This window comes from Cebus imitator, unplaced genomic scaffold (assembly GCF_001604975.1).
Source record: "Cebus imitator isolate Cc_AM_T3 unplaced genomic scaffold, Cebus_imitator-1.0 Scaffold444, whole genome shotgun sequence".
NCBI lineage: Eukaryota > Metazoa > Chordata > Mammalia > Primates > Cebidae > Cebus > Cebus imitator.
In genome coordinates, this window is record NW_016107759.1 from 2039772 (window position 1) to 2065337 (window position 25566).

General features: G+C 55.5%; 3 protein-coding genes across 4 annotated transcripts in view; 1 reads left to right on the forward strand and 2 right to left on the reverse strand.

Annotated features, from left to right (window-relative positions):
• Positions 1–8604, reverse strand: part of PDPK1 (3-phosphoinositide dependent protein kinase 1) — a 79636-nt gene extending 71032 nt beyond the window's left edge. Inside the window, exon 1 of one of the 2 annotated variants that reach the window (XM_017511219.2) lies at positions 1529–1650. In XM_017511219.2, coding sequence (XP_017366708.2) covers positions 1529–1576 — 48 coding nt within the window. In that variant the 5' untranslated portion in view covers positions 1577–1650. Of the gene's footprint in view, positions 1–1528; positions 1651–8433 lie in introns of those variants that run through there. The other variant, XM_017511220.2, reaches the window with a different exon arrangement.
• Positions 8548–16632, forward strand: CEMP1 (cementum protein 1). Its single transcript, XM_017510814.1, is given in 9 exon segments — positions 8548–8697; positions 15521–15593; positions 15596–15637; positions 15640–15785; positions 15787–15910; positions 15913–16059; positions 16062–16139; positions 16142–16339; positions 16523–16632. Coding segments are annotated over 9 exon segments (1068 nt in total).
• A 192-nt stretch (positions 16633–16824) lies between these two features.
• Positions 16825–25474, reverse strand: AMDHD2 (amidohydrolase domain containing 2). Its single transcript, XM_037732344.1, has 11 exons — positions 25289–25474; positions 25063–25199; positions 24846–24985; positions 18889–18943; positions 18519–18731; positions 18356–18444; positions 18124–18268; positions 17945–18052; positions 17787–17855; positions 17411–17512; positions 16825–17086 (listed from the first exon to the last, which is right to left on the reverse strand). Exons 1-11 carry the CDS (start codon positions 25369–25371, stop codon positions 16998–17000), a joined length of 1230 nt encoding a protein of 409 aa, XP_037588272.1. The 5' UTR covers positions 25372–25474; the 3' UTR covers positions 16825–16997.
• Positions 25475–25566: the final 92 nt, after the last annotated feature.

A 25566-nucleotide genomic window follows, 5' to 3' on the forward strand; every position in this document is an offset into this window, starting at 1 on the left:
AAAATTCAAAGACAGGCTAAGAGAACTAACCATCACCTTCTTCTCTTCATTAGTGATCTTCTACAATGCCCTAAACCTACCCAGAACCAATGCACCAAAGCTTCTGTGTACTGATATTAAATTAGTTGTAATCAGTAAACATGCTCACAGCATATAAATCAGTACATTCTGACAAAATGTACGTGGAGAACACAACTCCCCCTTGCAGGTGTGGGTGCACGTGGTGGCTTTCTTCCAAAGAGCACAGTATGAAAGGCAGGGAGTGACTTCACAAGGAAAAATCTGACAAGTACCGCCTCAGTGATGTGGCCAAGGTCAACATCACGCAGACATAGCACTCTCACGGCACAGAGCCTTGATGTGACCCAATCAACAGGGCACGACCTCTATGCTCTTCCTCCCAAAAGCCTGTAACTCCAGTCTCAGCACCACTCAAAATCATTTAGGTCATCAGAAAACAAGGGAAGTTGGAGAAAGCGTAACAGCCAAGACGAACCCTGTCATGGGAGATCCTGGAGGGGGGATCCTGGGACAGAAGGAGGACATGACGTAAAAACTAAGGAAGTGTGAAAAACGTATGGACTTTATTCTGTATTAATATTGGTTCGTTACTTGTAACAAATATACGACACTAATTCAAGATTTTAGTACCCAAGGAAACAGGGTGCAGAGTATTGGGCAACCCTCTGCATTATCTTTTCAATTGTTCCATAAATCTAAAACTGTTCTAGGCCACATGAGGTGGCTCACACCTGTAACCCAAGCACTTGGGGAGGCCAAGGCGGGAGGATACTTGAGGCCAGGAGTTCGAAACTAGCCTTGGCAACATAGTGAGGCTCCATCTCTACATTAAAAAAAAAAAAAAAAAAACTATTCAAAATATAAAGCCTATTTTTAAAAAAAGAAGAAGAAGGAATTACGGATGACCCTTTAGTTGGCCAGGCGCAGTGGCTCACGCCTGTAATCCTAGCACTTTGGGAGGCCAAGGCAGACTGATCACCACGTCAGTAGTTCGAGACCAGCCTGACCAACATGGTGAAACCCCGTCTCTACTAAAAATACAAAAATTAGCCAGGCATGGTGGAGAATCACTTGAGCCCACGAGGCGGAGGTTGCAGTGAGCCAAGATCACATTACTACACTGCAGCCTGGGCAACACCACGAGATTCCACCTCAAAAAGAAAAATGCAATGTTAATGCTATCTCAGATGTGATGACGATGAGGCTGTACAGGAGACAGCTTCTGAGCTCAGAAGCCACCTGGAGAAGGATTCTAGGCTGAAATACTATCACATGTGACTTATTTTCAAATAATAAAAATAACAGAAAAAAATTTTGGAGCTGAGGAGTTAACATATACAAGCGAATATGGAAAAAGTTAGCAGCTAGTAGAATCCAGGTGAAAGGGCTAGGGATATTCATTGTACTATGCTTTCAACTCTTTAGTTTTGACATTTTCAGAATAACAATTAGTAGAGAAAGGTTCATCCTCACTTCAGTAAGCTCCAGGGGACAGAGCCAGACCTACCTTATTCACCACTGTTTCCCCACTGCCAGCTGACTGCCAGGTCCTCATCCCACTGGCCCAGCAAACGACTGAACCACTGCTAATGTTTCTGCGGGAATCTCCCTCCACGCTTCTTCCTGGGCCTGAAAAAGTGACACTCGGCATGCTGCTTTGCAACCACCTGTCGGGAAAGTACAGTCGGCCCTCCCCATCCATGGGCTGACCCCACATGCATGGATTCAACCAACAGTGGACAGAAAATATAAGGAAAAAAGAAATTGCATCCATACGGAACATGTGCAGGCTTTTTTTCTTGTCATCATTCCCGAAACAATATAGTACAGCAACTATTTACATAGCATTTACATTGCATTAGGCATTGCATGCAATCTAGCAACGACAAAGTGCACAGGAGGGAGTGCACAGGTGACATGCAAACACTACACCGCCTCGGAGTCAGGGACTTCAGCACCCTCTGATTCTGGTGTCTGGGAGAGGTCCTGGAACCCATTTCCACAGAGCCTGAGGGACAACACAGGCTCACCACAATGTTTCAACCTATCTCTGGCTGAGGGGAAATCAGGATATTTCTAATTCTCCCCTATTTCAAAGCTGTGATAAATACTCCAGGAGCAAAATCTTTGCATGCACCTTATTTTCCAAGCTTAAATTCCCAGAAGCTGAACTGTTGAATCAGTCTCTCTTTGAACACACAATGGGAGCTGACTGCCGCCCCACCTCAGCAACAATAGGTGTTATGTTCCCACCTGTACTGAGTTCCAGCTTCCGTTTGCAAACTCAAAGTACTACCATTTTCTCTGCAATGCACTCCAGCCTGGGCGACAAAGCAAGACTCCATCTCAACAATAACAACAACAACAACAAAAAGCAGGAGATTGGTCAGAAAAGACTGTACAGCCATGAGTGTTTCCATGCAGGGAAATTTCTCCATGCAAGGAGGAAAAGCCTGGTGAACACAAGAACTGCTGAGAACAGGGCTGCAAGGAACACCCTGGACCCTCTGGGCCGCGAAGACTGGAAACAGAGGCCATGGCAGGGCACCCAAGACCGGGCCCCCTCGGAGGAGGAATAAAGTGACAGGCCAGGAGAGGAGGGGGAGGTGCAGGAGGGCTGGCACCTGGGGACCAGCCTGCAAGTCCTTGGAGCCCCCCCTCACCAGAAAAAGGGAAGCAGAAAGGGCAGTGGCAATGGCCAGAGTGAGGAGAACGCAGCACCGTGCGGCAGTGCGGAGTGAGGGCCGCGTTGACGGAGCATCGCCTGGAGGGACAGCCACTGAGGCCGCAGCACTGAGGGCCGCACTAACGCAGCAAGGGGAGAGAGTCACCACACCCAAGACTCAGGAGCAAGGTCCTGTCCCTTCTCCCACCCCCGGGGCTACTGGAATCACCGAGGAAGATCTGAAAAGTGGGGGCCCCTTTCCCACGTTTCACTGCAGGTCAACGCATGCCAGGAGCATTTCAGCGAGGCTTCGAGTCTTCCCTGCAAATCTCATCAGCCTTTTCTGAAGGCATTCAATGCACAGCTGTCACTTTGGGCTACAACCCCATCCTACTGCAGTCAAATTAACTCCAAAAGGGAAAAAACAGGTTGAAGAATGGGACTTCAACAAAGAACTTATTGTAAAAACTAAGCCCGTAGCCAGATGAATCCTGACTGGCATGCTGCTGAGGCACATAGCCTCTCCTCAGCCCTCTCCAGCATGGGAGGACCTGTCACTAGCTCCATAAACACGCGGGAGACTCGAACCGCCAGAACATCCTTGGCCTTCAGACACACCTTCAAACCTCGTCTTTAAGTATTTCCATTCCCTGCAGGCTGCGAGCTGATTTGAAACACAGATTGGGCCAGTCCCCGGCACGGTGACTGATATAGAGGGCATCTGATCTTGTTTGGGGAATGAAGAAAGTCACTGGGCTGTCCAGGAACTACATGCCCACCTTCATCAGATGAAAACCACACATTTGTTTATTCTGCAAGGGGCCATGTGCTCAACAGTGAGCTGCTAATGTCAGGCTTGTCCATCTTCTTCATACTCAAGCTCTATAGTACTGTTCGCAATTCTGTGGGCCCTTGTATAATCCAACTCTTTAAACAGAAACCAGGCTGGGCGTGGTGGCTCACGCCTCTGATCCCAGCACTTTGGGAGGCCGGGACGGGAGGATCCCTTAAGCCCAGAAATTTGAGACTAGCCCTGGCAACACAGCAAGACCTCCATCTCAATCAATCAATCAATAATATAGGTGGTTGCACACCTGTAATCCCAGCTATTCAGGAGGCTGAGGCACAAGAATCCCTTGAACCAGGAGGCAGAGGTTGCAGTGAGCCGAGATAGTGCCACTGTACTCCGGCCTGCATGACACAGCAAGACTCTGCCTCAAATAAATAAATAGACAAACAAACAAACAGAAACCAGAATCAGGTGTTCTTATAAGGGATGTGAAGCCCAGAAATGTCAATCTTCTATAATGAATTGAGTAATTCTCTTAACACATTCAAAGAGTCCTGGAATTTCTTGGAGTAAAAATTCCGGTTTCAATATCAGGAAAACTGTCTAGACTAAGAGAATGGAAACAGGCTTTGTGCAACCAACATCAGGTACAGAAAAGAGACCCCAACAATCATCATGAACCCAAAGAGGCCTTTCTCCTCGCTGAGAGAGAAGAGAACACACAGAACCCATTCCTCATCAGTCTTTGAGAAAACGTGCCCTGCCTGGGATCTAACAGCTAGACACGGAACATACAACCTGTTCTCAATATTCAAGTAATTTTTTAAAGGACCTGGTATCACACTGAGCAAGTGAATAATGCAATTCTGTTATAGAAGAATGCATGGCTGAAAAAACCTGAGCAATATATGTCCAAAACTTGAAGTTTCCACGCCAGCACTTCCTCCCAGCACCCTGCCCTTTGAACATGCCTTCAAAACAACTGCGCTGTGCAGCCTGGCAACCACCTGTCATCGCATAGCAGGCGCGGAGTGGCACACAGCACCCTGGCCCTTGCACCGGCTCGGGGGGCTGTTTCTGTACCCAGTGCTCCTCTGCAGCCACAACCTGCCTCCCCACAGAACTGCAGCACCATGTGGCATCCTGTCCAAGTCCATTTCCACAGAAGATGCCTCTCGGAAAGGGGAAAGTGCCACGCTAATACCCACTCTCTTCCAAACACATCCTCTCAGAAGGGACTGGCCACGCTTGTCCCCTCATTTCTGCAACACTTCCCAGTTCATCACCCGCTTGCCCGACTCCATCTCCCACCAGTGTCAATCAGCTGCCCTGGAGCATCTAAACCCTGGGTCAGGTGGCTCAGGGGATGAGGACATACACTGAAAAGGAGAACACTACCTGTTCCTCTCCAAAACCATGCTGAAGGCAGTCTGGAGGGCCAAGACCTGCCAAGAAGAGCTGCCCTTTTCAGGCCCCAGATCTCTGCAGACTGCTGTTGGATCCTTCTCATAAAATACATCTCAGAAGAGCAGAACAAACCACTTCCCTCTTAGTACTGGGACCTCACCTTACCAGCTCTGGACTCAGCTTGGACTGGCTGTTGGGGTATCGCTGGGGACAGGAACACATCACACTATGCACCAGACCAGCTACATAAGAAGAATTCCCCAAAAGGAGGGAGAAAATTGAAAGCCACTTCTCTCCATGCTCTCTGCTTCTCCCCTCGCCTTCTCCTAAAGATGCAGCCACCTTTGCAAAAGACAGAACCACCCTAGGGAGTGCAGGAGGCCACTCTGCCTAGTTCCCCAATTCTACCTTCAGCAAAATCATTATGTTTCTTTTTTCCAAAGGGAGGATTCCAAGCCTCACCCATTCAGAGTACTGACCTCAAACAAGGCCAAATCACAGCCTCTGTCCAAACAGCTGCTTTCTGACAGCAGGAGGCTGAAACAGGCCCCAGGGTCACAGAGTTCAGCCATCTGCCCAAAAAAAAATGTACAGTTCTTCCACATGAAGATACCCCTCCTGCTTCCAGCACAGCATGGTCAAGACATTCAGGCCCAACTGCCCCAGGAAGACATCCTGGGCAGTGGCACTGAAGACTTTCTTACACAAGAGTGCTGGGCTGAGCTGTCTGGCAGACCCTCCCTGGGGGGTTCCAAACGTGAGGGGCACGGTGACCCTGGAGTCTCAACTCCTTATGAGGCAGGTACTTAACGTCGCTGCAGCTCACCTTCTGCACCTGTAAGATGGGAACAACACCTACCTTGAAATGAGGTGTCAAAGTACCTAGGAAAGCGCCTGTCTTGAGTAGTCAGCTCAAGAAATGGTACTCACAACCTCTGCCCCACTTAGCATCAGACTGGGCCAGGCCACTGTCTGCCTTTACACGCGCACTGCTCCCCCTGCTGGCTGTCTATAGTACAGACACGGGCAAGTTCACTGGGAAGGGGGCTGGTTTCTCATACAGGGCCACCCTAAAGTCCAGATGCAAACCCACTTGAACCCGGAGGTCTATCCGTCCTCAGGTGACTATCCAGGATTAGGGCTGCCTCTACCATTACGGACAGGAAACACGGCATATTCTCACATACGTACACGTCGGGGAATTCAGCTGACAGAGATGCAAAAGCCTCGTTCCTGACATTTCCTCACATGGAAAATCTATCTTGTATTCTATCATTCTTGCTCACTGGATTCAGTGATTTTGTGCAAAAAAAAAGGCTGCCTAGGTGAAGAAAACTGCAGATATTAAACTAAATGTCCATCATGTAGAACTGCTATGGCCATGAGAAAATGTGCTCAGGCCCGGCGTGGTGGCTCACATCTGTAATCTCAGCACTTTGGGAGGCCGAGGCAGGCAGATCACGAGGTCAGGATTTCCAGACCCGCCTGGCCAATATAGTGAAAACCTGTCTCTACTACAAATACAAAAATTAGCTGGGGGTGGTGGCGTGGGCCTGTAGTCCCAGCTACTCAGGAGGCTGAGGCAGAAGAATTGCTTGAACCGAGGAGGCAGAGGTTGAAGTGAGCCCAGACTGCGCCACTGCGCTCCAGCCTGGAGGACAGAGAGAGACTCAGTCTCAAAAAAAAAAAAAAAAAAAAAATTGCTCTTTCCTCTTCCAATGAATGCCACCAAATACACACCTTCCTTTGAGACAGCGTCACTGGGTGCAAGTTAACCTCACAAACTTCACCATGACCGTACACCCCAGCCTCAACTGAGCCTGACCAAGCAGCCTAATTCATGTTTTTGCATGTTAGCTGGTACACTCCGGGGTACACATGTTGAAACAGCCAAAGGCATCCCTTTCACCCTTCACCATTTTTCTCAACTGAAACGTTTTCCTTCTTTAACACTTTGGATTATAACGTATCTCTACAAAATCAACAAGTGAGCTGCAGAAGGTTCCAGAGCCTCCTGACGAAGTTACAAAATTCAGTGTCAACTCTGCATTTTTCTCAGAAGAGGGCCTGTATCTTTCCTCAGATTCTCAAACTCACAACCCCTGCGCCCCCAAAATGATCAAAAACGTCTATCAAAAAGCCGCAGCTGCCGGGCGCAGTGGCTGACACCTGTAATCCTGGCACTTTGGGAGGCGGAGGAGGGTGGATCATCTGAGTTAGGAGTTCGAGACTGACCAACATGGCGAAACCCCAACTCTACAAAAAAATACAAAAATGAGCCGGGCGTGGAGGCGTGTGCCTGAAATCCCAGCTACTCTGGAGGCTGAGTAAGGAGAATCACTTGAACCAGGGAGGCCGAGGTTGCAGTGACCCGAAATCGGAGCACTGCACTCCAGCCTGCGCGAGGGGAGTGAGACTCCATCTCAACAACAACAAAATAGCCAGGCGTGGTAGCGCAATCTTGTAATCCCAGCTATTCAGGAGGCTGAGGCAGAAGAACTGCTTGAACCCGAGAGGCAGAGTATGCGCTCAGAGTCGAGATCACGCCATTGCACTACAGCCTGAGCAACAAGAGCAAAACTACGTCTTAAAAAAAAAAAAAAAAAGTCGCATCCTGGAAGATAAGGGATCAAGTAAATTTCTTGGGTTTTCCTTCATTTAAAATATTTGCCTTTTAAATCAAGCTTTGCAAGCTATGTAGACGTTCTTCCATCAGCCACTACACATCGCATACAAGGCATAAATTCTTAAACCATCGGCCCCAGACTCTAGAACTTAGCATATGGAAAACATAAAAACATCAGGGATACTTTTAGCAACAGAGAGAAAATACAGAAACACCAGCGATACTTTCAGCAAAACATTTCACCCAACAAGTGGTTTGTTTTGGTCCTTCCCCTAAAATCCCTCCTACCTGTCAGGCTCACTTCCCCTGGGTGATCCCGAACACTCGGCCTCCCAGGGGCTTCCCACAACGCTGAGCACAGCCACGGGCAGGAAAAGCACCCAAATGCCCCTTGGCAGGACCGTCAAAGGAGAGTTTACCCCGTCACCCTCATCAAGAATTTGGAAACGGGGGCCCAGGCGCATCAGGTGCTTTGAGCAAGAACTCGCACCTTCTGCTTCTCTCGCAGTCGAAGGCGCCCGGGACCCCAATCCAGGGGGGAGGCCGAAGGTGGTTTCTCTAATGACAGAAGCGAAAGGTAACCCCGGACGTTCGACTCCAGGCTGCACCTAGCCGAAAACAAACTTTCCAGGCACTTCCACCCGCCGGGCCGGGTGACACCTCCCGGCCTCCCCCGCCCTCCGCGCGTCTGTCAGCGCCCCCGGCCAGGCCAGCGCCCGCCGCAACCCAGGCCCAGCCAAGCAGCGCCGCAGCCAAGCAGCGCCCTCGGCCGGCGCCCGCCATCCCCAGCCCGGCCGCTTGGCCGCAGGTGAGCCGCCGCCCGGCCCTCGGGACCCCGGGCCGCCCCGCCTCGCCGGACCCAGGCGGCCGCCGCAGCCGGCGGGGTAACGGACCGGCGCGCCCAGCCCGCCGCCGCGCGCTCACCAGCTGGCTGGTGGTCCTGGCCATGGGCCCCGCGTCAGCGCGGGCGCCTCCCCCGCAGCGCTGCGCGGCTCGGCGCCTCTTCAGCGTCCTCCTCCCCGCAGCGGAGCCCCAGCAATGGCCGCCCTCATCCTGCGCCCGCCCCGTCGCCCGCCGCCCCCAGCGCCGCCCCGCCCCCGCGCGACGCGGGGCAGGACTTCCGCCGCGGCGCCGCCGCCGCCGCCCGCGCTGATTGGCCGCGCCCACCGTCGCTCCGCCACGGCCCGGGTGGGCCCCGCCTCCTCCTCGAACTGCATTTCCGGGTTGGGGCCTGGCGGGCGGGAGAGGGCCGGCCCCGCCTGGGGAGGGGGACCTCGCGCGAGCCAATCCCGAAGCTCGCGGGGCGGGGCTGGGCGGGGCGGGGGGGCGAGCTGTCATTCCGGGCTCCCAAACCGGGAAACTGAGGCTCAGAGGGGACCAGGCTCCGGCCAAGGTCACGCCCGAGGTTGCGGCGGGGCTGGGCTCGAACCTGAGGCTCCGACTCCGGAACCGGCTCTGCGTAAACGCGGAGGCGCAACTTTGCTAGTTTCACAACAAGCCTTCACGGAAGGAAATCTGGGCTATAAAGTCACATTCATACAACAGAAAACAAGCCCATCTTACCACTGTCGATAGTCCCGGAGGCAAATTCAGAACTTCTGTCCTTCCCTATAAATTATTTTGTGGCGGTTTTTTTCCTTTGTAGTTGTTAATGTCGATGATGGATTGTGTTTTGTTTTTTTGTTTCTGAGACCGAGTCTCGCTCTCTGGCCCAGGCTGGAGTGCAGTGGCTCGATCTCTGCTCACTGCAACCTCCGCCTCCTGGGTTCACGCGATTCTCCTGCCTCAACCACCTGAGTACTTGGGACTACAGGCATGTGCCACCAAGCTCCGCTAAATGTATTTTTTGTAGAGACCAGCCAGGCTGGTCTCAAACTTAAGCGATCTGCCTGCCTCAGCCTCCCAAAGTGCTGGGATTACAGCGTTAGCCTCCACGCCCAGCTCGACTGGGTTAACTTTCCTTGTTGTTTTTGATGCAGTCTTGCCCTGGAGTCAGTGGCCCAATCTCTGTTCACTGCAACCTCCACCTCCCAGTTCAAGCAATTCTCCTGCCTCGGCCTCCCAAGTAGCTGGGATTACAGGTGCCAGCCACCATGCCTGGCTAATTTTTTTGTATTTTTAATAGGAAACCGCATTGGCCAGGCTGCTCTCGAACTCCTGACCTTGTGATCCACCCGCCTCGGCCTCCCAAAGTGCTGGGATTACAGGCATGAGCCAGTGCACTTGACCAACTTTATTTTTTTTTATACCGACACATGGCCATGCAGTTCTTAAGTAATGCACAGAGAAAAGGGAAGCAGTGAAGGAAAAACAACTTGAGGAACTAGTACACGGTGAACTCTAGAACACGGAGCCCAGGGTAGAGGAGCTTCAGGGGCAGGGACAAGGGTGAGAGGAGGCTGTTCCATGAAGAAAGCAGCTAAGCAGGCACCAGGGGACAGGGGAGAGGGAGAGCTGAAGGTCAAGGAAGAAAGGACAGTTACCAGTTGTCCTGGGGGCCCCAGTGGCAGCCAGAATGCTTGGCCAAGCCCAAGGCAAGCCAGACCAGGTAGCCCCTTTGCCCTCTGGAGACACACAGAAACCTCCCCATGGGTCAGGTCCAGTTGCCCCTTCCAGGACACCGCACAGGGAACAGATGTCTCACCTGGGCCAACACATTTCTCCGGCACCAAGGCTGGAGGAAGGAGACTGATGCCCTCTCTTTATCTCACCCTTTCCTGCCCAGAACCTCTGTCCATGGCCCATGGATGATCTCAGGCCAAGCAGTCCATCCAGGGAGGGGCAAAAAGATGACCAGAACCATCTCGGGAGGGGCTGGAAGGCTGCCTCCCGTGTGTGGCCCTGTGCTGCACTTACATGTTCCTCACTCATTTCTACAACCCTTATGGCACAAAGGAGGAAACCGGGATGCAGAGGCCAAGGAACTTGCCCAAGTCCCTACAGCTGGTGTATTAGCTATCTACTGCTGTGTAACAAATTGTCCCAAAACTTAAGATGTGTAAAACAACTAACACGGCTGGGCGCGGTGGCTCTCATGCCTGTAATCCCAGCACTTTGGGAGGCCGAGGCAGGCAGATCACTAAGTCAAGAGATCGATACCATCCTGGCCAACATGGTAAAACCCCATCTCTACTAAAAATACAAAAATTAACAGGGCGTGGTGGTGCATGCCTGTAGTCCCAGCTACTTGGGAGGCTGACGCAGGAGAATTGCTTGAACCCAAGAGGTGGAGGTTGCAGTGAGCCAAGATCGCGCCACTGCACTCCAGCCTGGTGCCTGGCAAGACTCTGTCTCAGAAAACAAAAAAACACCATGTTTGGCTCATGGTTCCTGCAGGTCTGGAATCCAGGAGAGGCTGGGCTGGGTGGTCTGGCTCAGACTCTCTCGTGAAGTTGCCATCAAGATGCAGCCAGGGCTGAGCCACCTAAAGGCTAGAGGAGGGCCAAAGGATGCACTTCCTAAAGGTTCATTCCCACGTTCCCACAGCTGCAGGCTGGAGGCAACAGTCCCTCACCACACAGGCCTCTTCACAGGGGTGTGTGTTTTCAAGCCCTAGCAGCTGGCTTTCCCCAGAGCAAGTGGCCCAAGAGAAACAGAACACATGCAAGAGAGAAGTCACCGTGTCATTAATGACCAAACTTCAGAAGTGACACATTACCACTTCAACACATCTACTGGTCACACAGAACAACCCTGGTAGAAAGTGAAAGGGCGTGCTTTGGGAGGTTGAGGCAGGAGCATTGCTTGAGGCCAGGTGTTTGAGACCAGCCAGGACAACAAATTGATACCGTCTCTAACGAAAAATCATTTATATAAAAATTTTTAAAAAGTGAAATGGTGTAATCCCAGCCCTTTGGGAGGCCGAGGTGGGCGGATCACAAGATCTGGAGTTTGAGATCAGCCTGGCCAACACATGTCAAAACCGCGTCTCTACTGAAAATACAAAACTTAGCTGGGCGTGGTGGCGGGCACCTCTCATCCCAGCTACTTGGGAGGCTGAGGCAGGAGAATTACTTGAACCTGGGAGATGGAGCTTGCAGTGAGCCGAGATCGCACCACTGCACTCCAGCCTGGGTGACAGAGCAAGATTCCATCTGGAAAAAAAAAAAAGTGAAATGGGACTACACAAGGGTATGAAATCCAGGAGGGGCCATTCTTGGAGGTCCCCTTCAAGCTAGTTGAGGACAGAACCAGGATTCCAATCTCAGGGAGAGACAGAAGCAAGAAGCACAGGCCCAACCCGGACCCCTGGAGGTGTGCACGCCACAAGGCCCTGCGTTACAAAGCCAAGGAAGGAAGGCCTCTCCCAGCAAGGATCCCAACCAGGCTTGCATTTCTAGACTGACCCTGCAGCTACTCAGCAGTGTCTTTAAAGGGGACTAGAGGAGGGGAAATGGGAGGCAGGGAGATCAGGTGACAGAAAAGGAGGCTTGGCAGGGCACAGTAGCTCATGTTTGTAATCCCAGCACTTTGAGAGGCTGAGGCAGGCAGATCACTAGGTCAGGAGTTTGACACCAGCATGGTGAAACCCCGTCTCTTTAAAAAAAAAGAGAGAGAGAGAAAAGGAGGCTCTCAAAAGACAACAGCATTGGCTGGGTGTGATGGCTTATACCTGTAATCCCAGTACTTTGGGAGAGTGAGGCAAGCAGATCACTTGAGGTCAAGAGTTCGAAACCAGTCTGGCCAACATGGTGAAACCCTATCACTACCACAAATACAAAAATTAGCCGGGCATGGTGGTGCATGCCTGTAATCCCAGCTGCTCAGGAGGCCAAAGCATGAGAACCACTTGAACCCAGGAGGCGGTGGTTGCAGTGAGCTGAGATCGCGACACTGAACTCCAGCCTGGGTAACCAAAGGAGACTGTCTCAAAAAAAAAAAAAAAAGGACAACAGCATGGTCCCTGCCTGCCTCTGGCCCACAAGACTCTGGTCACATGTCTGAGGCTCCCGATATACATTTACTGGGCTGCAGATACACGGGTGAACGAAACATGACAAAGTCATTCAGTGGTTTCCAACCCTCTGGGGTAAATATCCTCCCATGTAAGCCAGGAGGCCGGGAATTTAAGACCAGCCTGACCAACATGGTGAAACCCCGTCTCTACTAAAAAATATAAAAATCAGCCAGGCACAGTGGCATGTGCCTGTAATCCTAGTTACTCTGGAGGCTGAGGCTGGAGAATTGCCTGAACCAGGGAGGCAGAGGTTGCAGTAAGCTGAGATGGCACCACTGCACTCCAGCCTGGGTGACAGAGCGACTCCATCTCAAAAAAAAAAACCAATAAAAGGCTGGGCCTGGTGGCTCATGCCTGTAATCCCAGCACTTGAGGAGGCTGAGGCAGATGGATACTTGAAGTCAGTTCAAGACGACTCTGGCCAGCATGGTGAAACCCCAACTGTACTAAAAATACAAAACCAACTAGCCAGGCATGGTGGCAGGCCCCAGCTACTCAGGAGGCTAAGGCAGGAGAATCGCTTGAACCCAGGAGACAGAAGTTGCAGTGAGCAGAGATCGTGCCACTGCACTCCACCTGTGAAACACAGTGAGGCTCAGTCTCAAAAAAAAAAAAACCCAACAAACAAAAAGAACCCCCACCAAACTGCAAAGTAATAGCAAATGTGCAATCCCATTTAGAAAAAACGTATGTGGCCAGGCGCGGTGGCTCACGCCTGTAATCTCAACACCTTGGGAGGCTGAGGTGGCTGGATCACAAGGTCAGGAGTTCGAGACCAGCCTGGCCAATATGATGAAACCCTATCTCTACTAAAAATATAAAAAACTAGCTGAGCGTGATGGCAGGAGCCTATAGTCCCAGCTACTCAGAAGGCTGACGCAGGAGAATCGCCTGAACTCCGGAGTCGGAGGTTGCAGTGAGCCAATACTGTGCTACAGCACTCCAGCCTGGGCAACACAGCAAGACTCTAAGAATAAAAAGAAAATAAAAGAAAAAGAAAAAATATACGTTACATAAGTGTGGTAAAAGGCGCAAGGCCAGGCTGGAAGGGAGCTCGCTCTGGATTTGTCCAAGGGCTCCAGGAACGGAAAAGCAGGACTGAGGAGGTGCTCTTCCTCCAGGCTTCTGGTGCCAATATTCCCTGCCGTGCCCACCCCGGGTCTCCAGCCAGGGCTCAAAACCAACTCAGTTTCGGAAGCTCCCAACCACGGTGCTTCTAGAGTGCTTGCCCACCCCTTCCCTCCACTTCCCAAAGACAGTGAGGGCGGGACGAGGCGAGGTACGGAGGTGCAGGACCCGCGCCAAGTTGTGGTGTAGTGGGATCTACTTGTGCGTAATTGGTACTAGAAAGGAAAACTGAGGCCCGGTGGAGTCTGCAGGGATGTGGGGGACCCGACCGGGAGAGCTGGGACTGAACGAACGCAGAGGGTTAGATGAGGCGGGGTTCGCAGACGTGGGGGGCGCAGCGGGGAGAGACGGGATCCGCAGCGTTCTGGGGGTTGCGGTGGGGAACGTTGGGGCAAGGTGGAGTCTGCAGGGGTGTGGGGGGCGCGGTGGGGAGCGGAGTCTGCAGCGGTGTGGGGGGGTACAGCGGGGAGCGGTGGGGCGCGCAGGAGTCCGCAGGGGTGTGGGGGAGCGAAGCAAGGAGCGTTGGGGCAAGGCGGGGCTCCACAGGGTTGGCGGGGAGCTCTGGGGCGAGACGGGTCCGTAGGCGTGTGGGGACGTGGCCGAGGGCGTTGGGACGAGGCGGGGTCCGCAGGGGTGGATGCGGGTGACACGGCGGCGGGGAGGGTTGGGGCGAGGTGGGGTCCGCAGAGGTGTGGGGGGTGCGGCGGGGAGGGTTGGGACACGGAAGGACCCGCAGGGGTGTGAGGAGTGCGAGAGGCCGCGTTGGTCCCCCAGCTCCCCGCGCCTGCCCGGATCGCGCAGCCCCAGCTCTGTGCCCCGGGACCGCGCGGGTTAACTGGCGAGGACGACGTGCACCCCTATTGCTCGGCCGCCACGCGTGCCTTCCCTACGGCGATCCTAATTGGCCCGACAGAGTCCCGCGCCCAGAAGCCCCTCCCACAGGAGGCGTGGCCTCCCTCGCCAAGTCGCTCCCAGACTCGCGGGTCCGCGTGGACTCATCGCCTGGGCTGCAAGTCTGGGCGGGGCAGGGCCGGATTGGTGGAGAGCTTCCCGGCTGACGGTCTCCCGCTCCCACGCCCCAAGCGCGGTCAATCGGAGCCCACGAGGTGCAGAGGCTCGCACTGCGAAAGGGACCTGGCTGGGATCCCTCGGCGCTCGGACTCGAACCGAAGGCTCAGCCTGGCCTCCCGCGGTGTGTCCAATCGTAGGCGCAGGGTCTGATCTCCCGTTCACACAGGACGAAACGGGCCACAGCCCGCCAGGTGGCTCAGAGCAGGCACCTCCAACTCCATTCCTCCCTACAGGCCCGACCCCCCAACCCGTGACTCAGGCAGACTCCTGGGCCTCCCCTTCCAGCGCATGCCCACACCGCGGGCAGGCCTGCCCCTCACCACGCAGCCAGGGTGCCCTGCATTCTTCTGTGTAAAACTCATAGCTCTAGAGGGAGAGGAATGGTGGGGCGGGGCTGGAAGCCCGGCGGGAGTGAGCAGTGGGGAATGGAGATGGATGGTGGCCGAGGTCACACAATGTAGTGAATTCACTTCATGCCACATAACTGCTAACTTAGGATAGTTACTTTTGTTGTATGTAGTTTACAATTTTTAAAAAGCAAACCAAAACCCACCAAGAGTGCTTCCCTCATGCCTCAAATAAAATCCAAACTCTGGCAGCAGCTCCCTGGCTTAGCTCACTCACCCTGACCCCAGGCCCCCTCCCACCACTCATGACTAGCTCCCAGTTTCTGGGGTCACCTTACAGACCACCCATCTCAGCCATCCCCTCCCCAACCCTCCACCCACAGAGGTAGGGCGCTAGTCAGTGGAATGTGGCAGGCACAGCCCAAAGGCTGGCCCACAGCTCCCCAGCTCTGGGACTGGGTGCTCCGTCTGAGGTGGGGACGACTAACAGGCCAGCTCTGGGTTTTAGCTGAGCAAGCGCCTACAGCCAGCAATCGCCTACAGCCAGCAAGCTGGGCACAGGTGCTGCTCAGCTTCAAACACATCGCTGAGAACCTCGCCTGGCTCTCCCTGCCTGGGAGTCCGGGCAGACAGCTCCTCTCCCAGGCCCAGCTCAGGCAGGCGCTGGGTGGCCACATCGTGAGGGGTGCAAGGTTGTTGAGGAAGAGCTAGGTATCCCTGTACCCCACACCTCCCAGGAGGTCAGGATCCACAACGGGTGCCTGCTTTCCTGGGTGCCCATGTACCCCCTGGGGCTGTGGGCTGAGATCAACCCCAGGCCCTCCCTCAGGCCAGGCCCTGTCTGGCAGGTGGCTCCTCCCTGGCTGTTCTCTTCCAACAGCTGGAGCCTAGACCATCCTCATCTCTGAACCTGGAGACATTTCCTTAACTGGGCTTTGCAGCAAAGAGGAAGGAACAGTGGCAATGCCAGGTGCATACCTCCTGCACCCAGGACAACACCTGTAAGTGAGAGGGAAGGGGGCCACCCACCCCAGAACCCAAATGGAAAGGCAAGACAACCACCCCTGACCTGGGGCTGCACCAGTCCCTGACGTCTGGCGCCATCATGGCTGTCCTCAAAGCCAGAAGGCTCCCAAAGCCCACCCGCATCGAAGCTGTTCAGGGCGCCTCACGGCCTGTGCTGGCCTCATGGGTGTGTCTCAGGGCCAAGGGGACATGGAAGATGGCAGGATGACACGGGGTGAGCAGGGCACACTGGTGTCTCCCACACTGCCCTCCAGCACCAGGCAGGGTCACCATGGCCGGCAAGCACCAGGCCTGGGGATGGGTGAGGAGACAGGGTTGTTGAGACAGAATGCAGGTCATCCATGGCACTGAGGGCTGGGCAGGCGAGGGAGCAGAGGGCACGGGTTCCAGGCACAGCCTCCTTCCTGGAGGTCAGAGCGGACCACCTGGCACTGTGCCCTAGTCCACAAGTAGGCCATGGACACCACCTGCACACCCAACTCAGGTGCAGACAGCAAAACCCTGACTGTCCACACCCCCTGTGCCCGGCCCCCCTTCCTGCCCACTCTCCACCTGCAACCTACAGCGGCTTCACCCCACGGTGCCAGCTTCTGACTGGCTGCCCTCTCCCTCCTGCAGTGACATTTTCCGGGGCCCTGCAAGTCTCAGGTCCACCTCATGCAGACAGACCCTGTCCCCCACCAAGGCCCACAAGACCCAGGCTGAGCCCCAGCCCTCAAATGCCTTCCCCAGGAGGGCAAACGGGAACGGTGCCACGTGTGAACACAAGCAAAACCCAGAGCCGAGTCAAATCCTACTGGGTACACGTTTATCCCAGCCACCGCCTCCGGGGCGGCCGCACAGGCCCTGGGTATCAGCCCGGCAGGGCTCCCAGCTTGCTCCCTGGAGTCCAGCTCCCCAACCACCCGGCCCCGACGGCATTCAGCTGCGGCCGGGCGTGCTCTCAGCCGAGGTCCTCCTCACTGCCTGGCTGCCTCCGCCTGCCACACCAGCTCACCCGAGATGTAGGTGGCCTGGACGTGGAGGGAGTCGTCGAGCACCACGAAGTCTGGGGCAGAGCCGGGCGGTGAGTAGGGGGCAGGAGCGGGACCGCCCACCCACCCCAGATCTGCTCCCCGACAACCCAGTACTGGTGGGGAAACTGAGGACCAGGAACACGACCGTTGACCCATCACAGACGGACAACGTTCCCTGTAACCCCGTGCCTGGCTTTGCCTGCAACACTGGAAAGCCTTCCCTGATGGCAACTGGGGCTACAACAGAGGCTGGCAGCCGGCAGCCCACCTGAGGGAAGGGAGCTGGCGAGGAACCACCCTCCCTGCCCCTGTCCAGCAAGGCTAGACTGCCCAGTGACCCTGAGATGGGCCCTCACCTGCGTCAGCACCGAAGTCCAGGGTCCCCTTACTCTTCTCCAGCCCCAGCAACTGGGCAGGGTGCAGGGATGCAGCTTCCAGGGCCAACTCCACGCTACAGCCTGCTTGGGGGACACAACTGGGTGATGGTCCCCAAGCCCATGTGGCTTTGCCAGCAGCCCCCCACCACCCCAGCACTCCCTGTCTCAGGGACTCTGCAGCAGGCCAGCAAGGGTCCTGCTCATCTGTCTGTCACCCTGGGCCCGAGTCATCACATGCCCACTGCCCAGGAGCTCCTGTGGGCAGGACCTTGGCTACACTCCAGGCACCTGGTCCAGCCCCTGGGGACCCACCGGCCACAGACCACCTGCACCCGCACCTGTGCTGCTCACTGACCTGTGGCCTGCAGGAAATGCCGGACGCAGACGTCCATTGGGGCTATGCTGCCGCTCAGCGTCTTGGTGCCTTGAGAGCAGAGAGGGCAGGCTCTGGGGGGTCGTGGGCCACCTGGCATGCGGGCTGGGACCTGGGGCCCAGTGGATCGGGGCGCTCACCTGCCACGTAGGCCGTCAGCCCATCCACTTCCACTTCCTGCTGTCCCAGCGTGTGCCGGCCGTTGCCCAGGCCCAGGGCAGGGATGGCATCGGTGACCAGCACCAGCCCTAGTGGAGAAGAGGCTCAGAACCTACTGGCCCAGTCATCCCACCTGCCCCAATCACCTACCCGGGCTTACCCTGGGGGTGGGCACGGTGGGCAATCCGCAGGGCGGCAGGGTTAGTGTGCGTGCCATCTGCAATCATCCCGTAGAAGATGCAGCGGCCCACGGGCAGCCGGTCACTGGTCAGGAGCCCCACGATGCCTGGGTCGCGGTGGTGGAACTGGGCAGGGTCAGGGGAGGGGATGGCTGAGCGGACCGCAGGGGCTGCTGGGACCCTGCCCCACCCCCGGGGCCCCACAGTGCTCACAGGCAGCATGGCGTTGAAGAGGTGGGTGATGAAGGCAGCTCCGCTCCACACAGCATCCTCTGCCGCCCGCAGGTCGGCCACTGAGTGCCCTGCGGGACCTGGATTCAAACTCTGCACCTGGCCCAGGTCCCCCAGGCAGACCTGCCCTGAGCTGGCCCCTCACCTAGGGACACACAGATGCCTCGGGCTGTCAGCTCCTGGATCACCTCGTGGCTACGGCCCAGCTCCGGGGCCAACGTCACGATGCGGACATTGTCCAGGGTACCGTAGGTGGCTAGCAAGTCCTGGAAGGCATTGGCCTCGAAGGAGCGGAGGTGGGCCTCGGGGTGTGCGCCCCGCTTCTCCCGGCTGATGAAGGGGCCCTCCAGGTGCAGCCCTGGGAGGAGGGAGTAAGCGGCTCCAGCAGGCCCCTGCCCCACCCAGCCCTTCTTGCCTGCCCTCCCCACCAGCTGGGCATCTGGAGGGATTGGGGCTGCCAACAGGTCCCGCAGGAGCCTCCCAGGGTAGGGGTGGGGAGGGGGTCAGCCACTCACCGAGGACCCCTGCCCCATGGGGACCACCACTCTTCACAGGGATCTGAGGAACAACCTGGGGGGAACCAGCTGTTAAAGCCCTGTCCCCCATGGCCCATGCCCAGAGGCGACAGCCCTGCCAAGGCCAGAGATTTAAGGGTCAGAGTTCAGAGCCCAGCCCAGCCCAGCTCCAGCTGCCTCTCCCTTCACAGGGGTCAGGGAAAGCACAGCTGGCAGAACTAAAGGACACATGGCAGGAGCAGGAAGAAATGACAGGCGTGTGGGAGGCCAGCAGCCCCCGGGCCACATAGGCAGGCGTGTGGGCACTGAGGGCAGCCCAGGGAGCAGGGCCAGGAGGCAGGAGGTGGGAGCCGAAGGGACCCTGGGAAGAGTCGGTGTGGGCGTGGCCAGCACTCAGCACTGTGTGTGGCCCACACCATGGCAGAAGATGGACACCATCAGGAAGACGGAGAGTGTCAGGTAAAGGGTGGACACGGGCACATACCACGCACCTCAGAGGTCGACAGGCGGGCAGGCACCCCAGCCCACACTCCCTCCAACACAGTCACGGGCCTGGGGTGCTTCCCAGAGAGAAGAGCTTCAGGCGAGGATGGTGGCTGGACTATACCCTCCCTTGAACTCCCCACCCTACACAACAGTAAGACTTGTTTCTGAGACACAGTCTCGCTCTATTGCCCAGGATTTCAGCTCACTGCAACCTCCACCTCCTGGTTTCAGCAATTCTCCTGCCTCAGCCTCCGGAGGAGCTGGGATTACACGTGCCACCACGCCTAGCTAATTTTGAATTTTTAGTAGAGATGTTTTGCCATGTTAGCCAGGCTGCTCTTGATCTCCTGACCTCATGATCCGCCCGCCTCAGCTTCTTAAACTTCTGGGATTACAGGCGTGAGCCACTGCACCTGGCCAACAGTAAGACTTCTGTTTTGAGACAGGGTCTCACTCTGTCACCCAGGCTGGAGAACAGTGGCATCATCTTGGCTCACTGCAACCTCGGCCTCCTGGGTTCAAGCAATTCTCCTGCTTCAGCCTCCCGAGTAGCTGGGACTACAGGTGTGCGCCGCCATGCCCGGCTAATTTTTCTGTTGTTAGTAGAGACGGGTCTCACCATGTTGGCTAGGCTGGTCTTGAACTCCTGACCTCAGGTGATCCACCTGCCTCAGCCTCCCAAGGTGCTGGGATTACAGGCATGCCCCACCACGCCCAGCCAACAGTAAAATTGTTAAGAGGCTTAAACCCGGAGGTGAACAGAGGACGGGAAGAGGAGGCCTTTGGGGGCTTGGCAAGCAGACACGAGGCAGGTCTGGGTGGGTGCACGCAGCCGGGGAAGTGACCCCCCCAGACTCAGGCTGGTACCTTGAGAAGTGGGGTGATGGGGAGACCAACAGAAAAGTGCCTGCCCCAAGTGTGCTAGCCAGGTCTCTGGGTAAGTAGAGCAGAGGGCCCACGGCACGGGTTGGTATGGGCACAGCAGGAACTTGGGAAATGTGCGTTCTTGAGGCGCTTGGCAAGCTGCCAGCTAGGTCCAGCCCCTCTGAGCACAGCAAGACTCTTCTTAGGGAACCCAGACAGCCCAAGAGAAGGACCCAGGGACTCCAACCTACAGGTGTCCCCACAAAACCCCTCCCACAGGCTGGGTACCCTGTTCTGAAAGACAGTACACGACCAAGTTCAGCAGGTGGCCTGGGCAAACCTCGAAAAGGAGCCCGAGCACAAGAGGACAGGGCCAGGCGGGAAAGCAGAGACCATGAGGAGAGACGGACAAGGAAAAGGGCCATGATGACCGCCCTGTAGCCAGCAAGAGGGCTTCTGTCCCTGAAACAAAAATAGGATGGGAGAAAAAGGAACACGCGGCCGGCCCAGTGGCTCGCGCCTGTAATCCCAGCACTTGGGAGGCTGAGGCAGGTGGGTCACAAGGTCAGGAGCTTGAGACCAGCAGGCACAGTGGCATGTGCCTATAATCCAAGCTACTCAGGAGGCTGAGGCAGGAGAGTCACTTGAACCTGGAAGGCGGAGGTTGCAGTGAGCTGAGATCATGCCATTACACTCCAGCCTGGGTGACAGAGTGAGACTCTGTCTCAAAAATAAGTAAATAAGTAATAAATAAATAAATAAAAATACAAAAATTAGCCAGGTGTGATGGTACATATCTGTAGTCCCAGCTACTCCGGTGGCTGAGACAGGAGACTTGCTTGAACCCAGGAGGCAGAGGTTGCAGTGAGCCAAGATTGTGCCGTTGCATTCCAGCCTGGGGGACAAGAGCAAAACTCCATTAAAAAAAAAAAAAAAAAGAAAGAAAGAAAGAAAAGAAAAAAAGAAAAAGGAATACTCAGCCGGGGATGGTGGCTCACACCTGTAATCCCAGCAATTTGGGAAGCCGTGGAAGTTGGCTCACTGAGGTCAGGAGTTTGAGACCAGCCTGGCCAACAAGATTAAACCGAATCTCTACTAAAAACACAAAAATTAGCCAGGTGTGGTGGTGGGTGCTTGTAATCCCAGCTACTCAGGAGGCTGAGGTAGGAGAATGGCTTGAACCCGGGAGGCAGAGGTCGTAGGGGACAGAGACCGCGCCACTGCAGTCCAGCCTGGGTGATGGATGGAGACGCCATCTCAAAGAGTAAATAAACAAATAAACGGCCAGAGAGGGGAGTGAAACAATGTGCAGGAAGCCTGGAGTTGAGGTAGGAGCTAAAAAACTAAGCAAAGAACACTCACCGTAAGCAAGCAGAGGTGGCGGCAGAGAAAATGTCACTCAGCCACACGTCCCTTCACACCACCCTGATGACTGACCTACGTGGCTGTTCTGGTCACAATTATGGGGAACTACTTGGGGAGGATGAGGGAGAGAAAGAAGCGGAACGGACTCACAGAACCGAGAGAGCACTGATGTTCAGCTCTCCTGGTGCAAAGCAATGGATTTCGCCCTAAGCTGAAAGACTGAGAGGCCAGCGCAGTTTTTCGAGACATGGGGGCAAATTCCAAGAGTCCGCTGGGTTGAAAGTGATTGTCCCTAGAGTGGAAGCTGGTTGGGGCAAAGGACTGCTGTTTTTCTTCACAAACCCTGTGGCTAGACAGGTTCACTAAAGATCAAAAAAAAAAAAAAAGACAATGGCTGAGTTCTTCTCGAATTGAGCTTTAGAAGGAAACAAGAGAGTGCTACATAGAGGGAGTAAAAGATCAAGTGAGTGGAGGGGAGCGAGGCGTGCTCCAGACAGGTAAGCAGCTGAAAAGGTCAAAGTGTGGAGGGCGTGTGGGGCCAGAGGCAGGCGCCTGGCTGCCCCTCGAAGGACGTGCTTCACCTTGGCTCAGCAGGTAACAGACTTGAAGCAGAGAACAAAGTGATGTGACCTGTCTCAAGTACCATAGCAAAGGGCAGGCAGAAACCCCCCGAAAAAGAATAGGTGGTCTCGGTGGACCACACAGGACAAGAAACGACCTAGGAAACTCCTGGAAAAGTGGCCATCCAATTGTACCCCGGGTGAATGGGTCCTGGAAGAGGTGGTATTCATGGTGGCAGGGGAGCCAAGCGAAGGGGCCTCCAGCTTCTAAGATGATCCAGGCAGGAGGCCTCGCAATTCTCACCCTCAATAGTTGACTCTCTGCCTTCATCCCAGCAGTGTGTGCTGAGGGTCTATAAGACACCTGGACTGCAGCAGGTGCTGGGAAGAAAACCCAGTCCTACTTGTCAGAGACTCCTCAAAAGGAAGAAGAGCCACAGTCCTTCCCACGCCCATGCTGGCCGGACATGCCCAGGTAGTCGGGGGCATGGTGGGGACGGGTGGGCCAGGCTTAGCAGAGGAGGCCTGAGGAAGGAGGCCAACGCCTACTAGGCCAAGAGGCTGGGGGCAGGAGTGTGGAATGTGCCTGGGGACAGAGAAGAGGCTGGACAGGCAGGAAAGGAATGCTGCAGGGTGGGTCGGGCAGAATGGATGTGCTGAGTCCTGGGTCTTGGACGGGTCGCTCTAGCAGGCCCCAGAGCCCCAGAGAGCAGCTGCGAGAATCAGGTACCAGGTGGCAGCAGGTTGCTGACGTCTGGTTTTTGACATCTGACTGTGTGGGGAGAGCTGTGGGAAATTTCTAAAAAGACATCCACAGCTGATACTGAGTGGTTAACAGTGTATCACGCATGACGCCAAGCACCCAACGCCACTAAGAGATGCATACTGCCATCAACCTCATTTTAGGTTTGAGGAAATGGAGGCTCACAAAAGCAGAAGGCTGTCCTGAGTCTTGCAGCTGACACGTTATCAGGAGGCCAATGCTAAATCCGAGAAGCCCTCGCCCAGAGCCCACACACCACCCCCATTGCTCCCTGCTCTGACTCTGCCCGTACCCTGGGCATGTAACACACGCTGTGATCTTGAAATGACTCCTATGCTGGAGGGGGAAAAATGGCTGGAGCTGTGGACAGAACTAGAACACAAGACGGCTCAATTTAAGTACTCTTAACAGTGTTCACTTTCTAAACTCACTAACTATTGTGGCTTCATAAGCAAACATTCATTATTTAAAGAAATTGTTAAGTAATGGCAGGGCTCGGTGGCTGATGTCTGTAATCCTAGCACTTTGGGAGGCCAAGGCAGACAGATCATGAGGTCAGCACTTCCAGACCAGCCTGGCCAGCATGGTGAAACCCTGTCTCTACTAAAAATATAAAAATTAGCCAGGCATTGTGGTGCTCACCTGTAGTAGTCCCAGCTACTTGGGAGGCTGAGGAAGGAGAATCACTTGAACCCGAGAGGCGGAGGTTGCAATGAGCCGAGATTGCGCCACGGCACTCCAGCCTGGGCAACAGAGCGCGACTCCGCCTCAAAATAAATAAATAAATAAAAACAATAGTTAAGTACTAAGGAAAAAACAGGCACGATGGGGCCAGGCACAGTGGCTCTTGCCTGTAATCCCAGCACTGTGGGAGGCCGAGGCAGATCTCTTGAGCCTAGGAGCTTGAGACCAGCCTGGGTAACATGAGACCTCCATCTCTACAAAAAAATTTTAAAATTAGCTGGTGTGGTGGCACAAGCCTGTAGTCCCAGCTACTCTGGGGGACTAAGAGAGGAGGATCTCTTGAGCCCAGGAGTTCAGAACCAGCCTGGGCAACACAATGAGACCCCATCTGTACAAAAAATGTTAAAACTGGCTGGGCATGGTGGTACACACCTGTATTCCTACCTATTCACGAGGCTGAAGCAAGAGGATCGCTTGAGCAGAGGAGGCTGAGGCTGCAAGGCGCTATGACCATGCCACTTTATTCCAGCCTGTCCACAGAACAAGACCCTGTCTCTCAAAAAAAACCCAAAAACTAAACAAAAGGCATGTTGTATGCAACCTACTCTCGAATAGTCCATCCAGTAAAAAATAGTAGCATACTCAAGCCAAAAGGAGCCTGAATAGTAACACACAAAGCAAAGATTTAACCTTGGAGAACCTAAGTTTAAAAAAAAAAAAAAGACCAAAGACAACCAAATTCCTTCTGGGCAAGAAGGAAAGTGGAACCATGGGGCACGCAGCACGGGAGCACAGGGAGTCTCTTCTGGAAGGCGTGTTCCACCGAGTCACACATAACAGACAGGTTGGGGAGAAAGAGCCTGACCAGGGACTACAGCTGTGCCAATCACAGAGTCCCCTGCGACCTTGGTTGAGGGGGTGGTTTCTGAAGCCTGGAGGCGGCCAAAGTGCAGTGCAGGGGTGGGGACGGACAGCCTATGACTCGGAGGGACGGTGCTGAGCCAGCAGTGCGGAGAACGGTCTAGGAAGGTCTAGGGAGAAAGGTCCAGGGAGGCCAGACAGAGCGACAAGTGAGAGAGAAGCACAGGGAGGGGACCCGGGCCCGGCTCCGGTCAGCAGGGGAGGCCAGACTCAGGGCCACCGAGTAAGTGCTGGGGGCGGGGCGTGAGTTTGAAAATGAGGGCGCTGGCTGCTCCAGGAGCCCTCTCCGCCTGAGCCAGAGAGCCTCGCCTCACCTTGTGATAAACCTCCGGTGGGGAAGTGACCAGGGTGGGGCAGAAGGAGGTGACACCATGCGACAGGATCCTCCGGGCCACCAGGGCAACCCCCGAACCCACGTCCTCCGTGGCCTGGGAGAAGTCAACACCAAATCCACCTGCGGCCATAGAAAGCGGGGAATCGCACGGCGCTCAGAGCTCCTCCCCTGGGTCCCCCTGCCGCCCCGGGCCGCACCGTTGATCTGCACGTCGATGAAGCCGGGCGCCAAGATGCGGCCCCCGCAGTCCCGCCGCTCGTCGGCCACGCGCCGCTCCTCAAAGAAGAGCTTCTCCGGATCCAGGATGCGGCCGCCGCGCACCCAAAGGTCCTCCCTGCGGATGGAGCGAGCGGGCGCTGGCATCGCGGCCCGACCCCGGCCCCGCACCCCGCCCGGTCCCGCAGCCCTCCGGCCGGCGCCCACCTGAGCAGCTTCCCTCCGCGCAGGATGCGGCAGTTGGTGAACTGGAGCACCCGGGCTCCCACCGCGCCCTGCCCGCCGCGCATCGTGAGCCCGGTCCGGAGCGAGCGGCTCCGGAGCCCCGCGGCACCAAACCCCGCGCCGGGAGACCAACCCAGGCCTAGAGAGCGGCCGCGCCCACGTGACCCTCAGCTGACTGAAGCGCCGCGCCCACGTGACCGCCGCGCCCACGTGACCCGCCGGCCCACGTGACCGGCAGCGCCCGGCGGCCGCCCGCCCCC

Coding starts and splice junctions, on each gene's coding strand:
- AMDHD2 (XM_037732344.1), bottom strand. CDS start 25,371: ATGCGCGGCGGGCAGGGCGCGGTGGGAGCCCGGGTGCTCCAGTTCACC. Junction 25,200..25,288: donor CGCGGAGGGAAGCTGCTCAG/GTGGGCGCCGGC, acceptor CTCCATCCGCAG/GGAGGACCTTTGGGTGCGCG. Junction 17,087..17,410: donor GGACTTCGGTGCTGACGCAG/GTGAGGGCCCAT, acceptor GCTCTGCCCCAG/ACTTCGTGGTGCTCGACGAC.